This window comes from Dryobates pubescens, chromosome 42 (assembly GCF_014839835.1).
Source record: "Dryobates pubescens isolate bDryPub1 chromosome 42, bDryPub1.pri, whole genome shotgun sequence".
NCBI classification, from domain to species: Eukaryota; Metazoa; Chordata; class Aves; order Piciformes; family Picidae; genus Dryobates; species Dryobates pubescens.
The window spans coordinates 1,209,895-1,218,426 of NC_071653.1; the positions used below are offsets into that span (position 1 = coordinate 1,209,895).

At 50.6% G+C, this 8,532-nt stretch overlaps 1 protein-coding gene across 1 annotated transcript; it reads left to right on the top strand.

The window, feature by feature from the left end:
* The first annotated feature begins 1,179 nt into the window (after positions 1 to 1,179).
* Positions 1,180 to 8,324, top strand: LOC128899272 (olfactory receptor 6F1-like). Its single transcript, XM_054177655.1, is given in 5 exon segments — positions 1,180 to 1,197; positions 1,714 to 1,919; positions 7,607 to 8,103; positions 8,106 to 8,221; positions 8,223 to 8,324. Coding segments are annotated over 5 exon segments (939 nt in total).
* The last annotated feature ends 208 nt before the right edge of the window (positions 8,325 to 8,532 follow it).

The following is an 8,532-nucleotide window of genomic DNA, read 5'->3' on the forward strand; positions in this document are numbered from 1 at the left end:
ATTGTGCATTTTAATTTTCTTGATGTCTTCTTTTTGTAGAGTTTTTGTTTTAATCTAGTAGTCTTGATAATCCTTATTTTTTATTTATTGCTAACAATTCTTACGCTTTGTTAACAGCTATTTTGTCAGCAATCCTTATGATTTTTTAGCTTGTCATATTTTGGTTTTAATATTTTTATTTTTATTGTTGCTCTTCTTGTTTATTACTCTGTTATTTAGTACTCTATTTTTTGTATCCAGAGTTTTTGCACCTTTGTTATATTTTGTATGTTTAAACTTTTTCTTTACACTTGATACCTTTTTTGTTTACCATTTTAAAATTTTTGTTCTTTGCACTTGTTACCTTTTTTGTTCACACCTTTTTTTTTTTTTATAGTCTATGTCTAAGAAAGAAATCTAAAAACGTTATGTTAGCTAAAGAATACCGTTGAAAATTAATACCTATTCACTACAAACCTTAACATTATTACAATATTACATGGAGCTCCTTTGAAATGCCTAGGCAGACACAAAAAACAAAGACAAGAAGGTTCGAACCAAAAGAAAATCTCACAAGATGAACTTATCATTAAGTACTCACCCCTCAGTACAACCACTATGCATTAATTACCCACAAGTACTAAATGCATACCATTCATCATTCTTATTACAAAAACTTAGCAAAACTCTAAATAGCAAATCTCTGAAAGACATTACAACCAGAAATGAGAAAATTAGCACTGTTGCTTTAAATCAGAGCAGAGTCGCGGCTAAAGCCACTGGGAAGGGGGGTCGCTGGTGCGAGCCTCTGCGGGGGAAAGGGGTGGGGGCCGGGCAAGCGGCCACTGCTGGGCTGCTGCTACTGTCAGTGCTGCCGGTATCAGTGGTGCGTCAGTCGATACTGCCTTGGTCGGAGCCGTCGGTATCCGCGGGGGCCGGCAGGGCTGGCAAGCGGGGTGAGGTGGTAAGAACGCTGTCTCCGTGAGCCCCCAAGCGCTCCGCTGTTACTCAGAGGGGCCGTAAAACAAAGTCGGCGCTGCTTGAATTCCTCGCTGCCGGTGTTGTTGTCTCTGAATCCGAGCCCTCGCTGGCAATATCAGAGAAAGGTGTTGATGAACGAGATCGAACGCACTGAGCTGCCTTTTCTCGGCTTTTTCCCCGCTGGGTGCAGACAGCAGTGCTGGTGGCTGGTAAAACGCGATGTGGCCACCGCAAGATGTATCGGGGGCGACCCCGGTCGATCGGTCGACACTTTGAAACACATCGTCCAGCTGCAACTCGTCCTGACAACTTTGCTGTAACTGCAGCAGCCATTCGCTGTTCTAGTTTATATTTCTTAATACAGTTTATGCATTCTCGCCACGGCTTTTGCAACTTGGTAGTGACCCAGTCCCACAGTCTGTTTCCATAGTCTCTCCAAACAAGTTTCATCAGAAAACTATCTCCGCTAGCAAATTTTGTCTGTCCTCTCCCGTTGTAATATTACTATCCTGCTTTTTTGTTCCATAATGTAGTCCCAAGTTTCCTCTACTCTTCTCTTTCAAAACCTCATTAGGATCCTGAAAAAACCCCCATTGGTATGCTATACATAATAAGCCTTCTAATTACTTTTTCAGATCAATGCCTGATACTTTGCGTTTTTCTAAAAAACACTTAAATAAATCATACGCCGCCGACCTTCCCATTTTGCATCGGTACCTGTGCGCACAGGCAGTCTCCCCGACTGTATGGCAGTCTCCCAGACTTTGCAGCGTCTTCAGCAATCGATCCCGCTCTGCGTTTGCCCGAGCTTCTTTGGTGATCGATCGGCCTCGCTCCCCCCTGTTGGTCCAAGTGCGCTCCCCCCTGTTGGTCCGAGCTCGCTGCCGGTGCTGCCAGAACCGGTGCCGGAAATCTTACGACTTGGGCTTCGGTGAACGCCACTCTCTGTCTTCGGAAGTGTCGTTCCAAAGGAAGGTCCCTGTTCAAGGCACCACTTGCCGCAAGAAGGGGTTGCCAGCAATCAATATGATCCACGAAATCCAACTTTATTGAGCATCAGACACTTCTTATATACAGTAGCCTAGCTGACAACCCCACCTTCTGCGGTTAAACATCCTGCTTTCCCATCCTGATGAGATAATCACAAGAATTCTGTTTTACATTCTTCTTTACTTGTTATCGCCTGTAAGGGCGTAGTGACCTTGCTTTGGTATCCTATTATCCTTTGCAGGCAGCTGCAAGCACAGCTACAAGGCCATGGCGGCCTGGCTGCATCAACACACTAGCTTACTGTGAGCAGTAAATAACAAGATGGAGTGCGGCCTACATACTCTGTTCAAACCATTGTTCCATAGAACCATGTCTTTGCAAGCCATTCCGCAACAATTGGGAACAGTCAGCATGGCTTCACCAAGGGCAAATCCTGCCTGACCAACCTGGTGGCCTTCTATGAACAGGTCACAAGATTAATAGATGGGGGGAGAGCAACTGATGTCGTTTACTCGGACCTGAGCAAAGCCTTCAACACTGTCCTGCACCACATCCTGGTCTCCAGGCTGGTGACACATGGGTTTGATGGGTAGCCCACTAGATGGATAAAGAACTGGCTTGATGGCTGCACCCAAAGAATGGCTGTCAATGGGTCCATGTCCTAGTGGAGGCCAGGGACATCAGAGTCCCTCAGGAATCAGTCCTGGGACCAGGTGTGGCCGTTTGATGCTGTGCCTTTAAGGAAGGGGCACACTGGCTAAATGTTTGTAAAATATTTTGGTTTTCTAAACGAATTTCATTGGTAGGATTGTGGGAGGAGAGATTGGACCCAGGGGAGTTGGGAACTTTCTCTCAGTCTTCCTTCCTTCGCTCTCCCTTTCAGCTGGATCTGCTTCTGGGATTCTGGCCAACTAAGATAAGATACTAACTCCCTGTGCAAGGCCTTTATTCTTTTCCTGCCCTGTTAACTGTCCTCGTCTCTTCTTCTACCTCTTTTGGGGGAGAAGGGAGGTAGGGGGTTGAAGGGGGCACAGGGGGAAGCCCCCTCTGTGGGGGGTCTGATTTCTGGTTGAGTTCATTTGCTGTATATTCCTGTATATATTGTAAAATACCTGTGTTTGTTGTGTTACATCTGATCTGTTTCCTTGTAAAATATAATCTCATTTCTCCGACTGGGTTTAGCCGTGGTCTCTTTCTCAGTGGGGGAGGGAAAGCAGAGCCTTTCCTTTCAAACCACCACACCAGGCTTGTTCAACATCTTTGTGGGTGCCATGGACAGTGGCATTGAGTGCACCCTCAGCAAGTTTGCTGATGACACCAAGCTGTGTGGTGCAGCAGGCATGCGGGAGGAAAGGGATCCATCCAGAGGGACCTGAACGTGCTGGAGCATGTCCAGATAAGGGCCAGGAGGATGATCAGAGGGCTGGAGCACCTCTCCTATGAGGACAGACTGAAGGAGTTGGGGCTGTTCAGTCTGCTGAAGAGAAGGCTCCGAGGTGACCTAATTGTGATGATGCAGCTTTGACATCCCATATACCCCTGTTCCTTTAACAGCAGCATATCTAATGCCAGCCTGTTCTGCAGAGTCATCTTTGGTGCTTGCTGGGCTTGTGAAGTCAGTTCCCCAAGGGCACAGCCAGTCCAACTGCTTCACAAATGCAGTTCCCAAGTCATGTTTGGCAGAACAATTTGGTGTCTTTGCAGGGTAACGTGGGGCAACTGTGAGTTCAAACATCCAAGAGATGAATTGCCCAGGGCTGGAATTGTTTCATACTGTGTCATTTCCCAGGTGACATCTAAATGGCAGAGTCACAGAGTGACAGAAGGTTAGGTTTTGGAAGGCACCTCTAAAGATCATCCAGGCCAATCCCCCTGCCAGGGCAGGGTCACCTGGAGCAGATCACACCATGTGCCGGGTTGAGACAGACCCCTCCCCTCCATGGGCAAAAATAATGACTCAGACAAACGGACTGCAAAAGTGATGGAAAGTTAAAATGGGAAGCGGTGACTGATTCCAGGGAGCCAGAGGCGCAGTGACAAAAGAAATCCCAAAGCAGACCCAGAAACATCCCATCCCCACCTGAGGGTACACCCAAGACCCCCAGAGCTCCTTCTTCCCCTGCTCCCACTCCACTGCTAGGCTAGTCTCAGCTGGTCAGATCTGAGACTGCCCCTCCCCCATAGCCTTGGGCCTAGCCAGGCCCAATGCTGGGAGACATCGCCAGTTATGGCGAGGAAAGAAAGAGGAAATGCCAGACCCCACGCTGGATCTTACAGTGGTGCTGAGAATTATGGTAGGAAATACCTAGTTTCCTGTGTCTGCCCACTGGGCTGGACTTCTGGACACAGGAAGCACCCCAAGTAGCAGAGGGCACCCATCCCAAACTGCTACACGCAGCAACACATCCAGGTGGGGTTTGAATATCTCCAGAGAGGGAGATTCCACAACCCCCCTGGGCAGCCTGCTCCAGGGCTCTCTCACCCTCACAGGGAAAAAGATTTCCTTACGTTTCCATGGAACTTCCTCTACCTCAGCTCCCAACATTGCCCCTTGTGCTGTCATTGGACATCACTGAGCAGAGGTTTAGGCTGGAGGTGAGGAGAAAGTTCTTCCCAGAGAGACTAATTGGCCACTGGAATGTACTGTCCAGGGAGGCGGTGGAGCCACCATCACTGGAGGTGTTCAGAAAAGGCTTGGATGTGGCACCTGGAGCCATGGTTTTAGTTGTCAGGAGGTGTTAGGTGATAGGTAATAGGTTGGACTCGGTTACCTCTGAGGTCTTTTCCAACCTGGTTGATTCTGATTCTGTGTTCCACTCCCTTCATAATTTTTGTGGCTCTGTGCTGGACTCTCTCAAGCACTTCCCTGAGGTGCTTCTTAAACTGAGGGGCCCAGAGCTGGACAAATATTTGGGATGTGGCCTCACCAGGGCAGAGTAGAGGGGGAAGAGAACCTTTCTGACCTACTAAACAGAGTCTTCTAATGCACCCCAGGATGCCCTTGGCCTTCTTGGCCACCAGAGCACATTGCTAGCTCATGGTCAACCTCCATTCCACTAGGATCCCCAGGTCCTTTTCCCCCTCACTGCTCTCCAGCAGCTCAGTCCCCAACCTGTCCTGCTCTGTGAGGTTTTTCTTTCCCAGGTGCAAGACTCTCCCCTTGGCCTTGTTGAATTTCATTCCATTTCTCCCTGCCCAGCTCTCAGCCTGTCCAGGTCTGGCTGGATGGCAGCACAACCTCCAGTGTCAGCCACTGCTCCCAGCTTGGTGCCATCAGCAAACTTACTGACAGTGCCCTCTGTGCCCTCATCCAGGTCACTGATGAGTATATTGAACAGCTCTGGCCCCAGTACTGACCCCTGAGGGACTCCACTCAACACAGGCCTCCAGCTAGACTCCCTCCCATTGACCACAACTCCTTTCCTTCAAGCAGGTCCTAACCACCTCACTCCCTGATCCTCCAGACCACACTGCCTCAGTGGAGCTGCAAGGATGCTGTGGCAGACAGTGTCAAATGCTTGACTGAAACCAAGATAAATCACAGCCACTGCTCTGCCATCATATATCCACCTGCTTATGTCCTCATCAAAGGCTTTCAGGTTGGTCAAACTTGGCTTCCTAAAACTATCACACTTCCTCTTGGTAAAACCATGCTGAGTGCTCCCAGTGACCCTCTTGTCCTTGAGAGGACAAGGGCAGTGCCAAGGGAGAGTGCCCGGGATGGGGGTGATGCTGACTGGCCTAGAGTTACCTGGGTCTTTCTTATTACCCTTTATGAAGTTGGAGTGATGTCTGCCTTCCCCCAGTCCCCAGGCACCACTCCTGTCCACCACCACTTACCAAAGACAGTGAAGAGTGCTCTGGCCTCCCTTAATGCCTGCAGGTGCACCCCATCAGGACACATGGATTTATGGATGTCCAGATTACTTATCCGGGGTCTCATCTCCTTGATCCTGTGTGACCCCAAGGAGAGGAGAAAGGACACCTGAAGCATCGCTGTGGCACTAACATGCCACAGGTGTGACCCAGGGATCAGTGCTGGGCCCCATCCTGTTCAATATCTTTAAAGATGATCTGGATGAGGGAATTGAGTCCATCATCAATAAATTAGTAGATGACACTAAGCTGGGGTCAGGTGTTGATCTGTTAGAGGGTTGGAGAGCTCTGCAGAGGGACCTTGCCAGGCTGGACAGATGGGCAGAGTCCAACATGATGGCATTGAACAAGTTCAAGTGCCAGGTGCTGCACTTTGGCCACTACAACCCCATGCAGAGCTACAGGCTGGGGTTGGATTGGCTGGAGAGCAGCCAGGCAGAAAGGGACTTCGGGGTACTGAACATGAGCCAGCAGTGTGCCCAGGTGGCCAAGAAGGTCCATAGCATCCTGGCCTGCATCAGGAACAGTGTGGCCAGCAGGAGCAAGGAAGTCATTGTGCCCCTGTGCTCAGCACGGGTTAGGCAACACCTTGACTCCCCTGTGTCCAGTTCTGGGCCCCTCAGTTTAGGAAGGACATCGAGACACTGGAAGGTGTCCAGAGAAGGGCAATGAGGCTGGGGAGAGGCCTTGAGCACAGCCCTGTGAGGAGAGGCTGAGGGAGCTGGGGTTGTTTAGCCTGGAGAAGAGGAGGCTCATGGGTGACCTCATTGCCCTCTACAACGACCTGAAAGGTGGTTGTGGCCGGGAAGGGGTTGGTCTCTACTCCCAGGCAACCAGCACCAGAACAAGGGGACATAGTCTCAAAGTGCGCCAGGGGAGGTTTAGACTCGAAGTGAGGAGAAAGTTCTTCACCGAGCGAGTCGTTCGTCATTGGGATGTGCTGCCCAGGGAGGTGGTGGAGTCACCATCCCTGGAGGTGTTCAAGAGGGGATTGGACATGGCACTTGGTGCCATGGTCTAGTCATGAGGTCTGTGGAGACAGGTTGGACTCAATGATCCTTGAGGTCTCTTCCAACCTTAGTTATACTGTGATACTGTGATACTGTGACTTGGGAAGTTACACAGAAGATGTTTAATAAAGGATTTCACATGAAGGGGTGTCTGTGGGGGGGGCACTCTGGTGATCAGTCTCAGGGCTCAGCTCATCAACTGCACTGATCAGCCTCTGCCTAGGTGCAGATGCCTCCTCTCATCCTTCCTGTCCATTGCCTCCCTTTCCCCTCCTCTCCTAGTCCCTCTTCCCTCCCACCTATCCCCATGCACCTCAATGTTCCTTCATAAGTGTTGTCTCCTCCTGCAGGACCCATTCATGGCATCCTCCTGTTCCCTTTGTCACTTCTTGTCTCTTTCAGAGCTCAGCCTGAGCCACTGCAAAGCTACCCCTGCATGTTCCTAATGGCCTTTCAGTCAGAGGCTGGAGAACTTTGGCTTCCCACCATGTGACCCTGAGCACCTTCCCAGAGATTAGTGACCCTGTGGGCTTAGTTCATCACTTTCTCTTTAACTTCATCCTCCCCCTGAAAGGAAAAGGGCTTTGATCTTTCAGTCTTGGTGAAGCAGCTGCTCTCCCTTTGCCCTCTGTTGCAGCTCCTCAGCTGAGCAAGCTCCTCAAGGCACTGAAAGGCTCCTGACCCCACAGAGAACTGAGTCTCTTGAAGCCCAGCCCTAGGGGGAACCCCATGTTTATTTCAGGCTGAGCCTCTGAAGTGCCTCCCTGCAGCTACAATAAGATCTGGCACACCACAGGTGTTGTGCCCAAAGCCATAGGAGTCATGCTGGGGACAAGCCCAACCATCTCCTTCAGTGCCTGCATGTTCTCTCTTCTCTCCCTAGGCTCCACTGAGTGTGTTCTCCTGTCTGTCATGGCCCAGGACTGCTACTTAGCCATCTGCTGCCCGCTGAGGTCCAGCTCCCTGCTCAGCAGTGTCCTGTCTGCTGGGCTGGCACTCAGCTCCTGGCTGGGAGGCTTTCTGGCCATCTCACTGCTGGCCTTGCTGACATCCAGGCTGATGGTCTGTCGGCCACATCTCATCAATCATTTCCTCTGCGATATCGATTCCTGCCTTGCCCTCTCCTGCAGTGGCACGTGGCCTGTGGAGCTGGCAACCTTCCTTGTCTCCATCCTAGTTGTGGTGGCTTCCTGTGTGCTCACCCTGCTCTCCTACCTGTACCTCATCTCTTCCATCCTGAGGATCCAGTCAGCCCATGGCCGCAAGAAGCCTTTTCGACTTGCTCTGCCCATCTCAGTGTTGTCTCCATCTGGTTTGGCTCCGGCATGTTCCTGTATGTCAAGCCATCAGCCCACAGCTTCCTGGACCTGAACCAGGTCCAGCACCACCTTGAACACAGTTGTCACTCCTGTGCTGAACCCCTTCATTTACACCCTCAGGAACCCCAAAGTGAAGCAAGCCTTGTGGAGGGCTTTACAGAAGAAATGAAGTGGCTTTTTCAGGAGCCTCAGGCACAGCAAAGTGATTCAGCCCCTCTCTCCCACAACTTCTACCCTGCAGAACTTCCTCCCTACAAGTGTAAGTGCTCCTGGGCATCACAGGGAGGGCAAAGCCCCCAGTTCCCCAGTCAGCTCACCTCACTGGGCTCAGTCTTGATCCTAATGCTTCCACCACCCTCTGGGCACTCCTGGGGGAA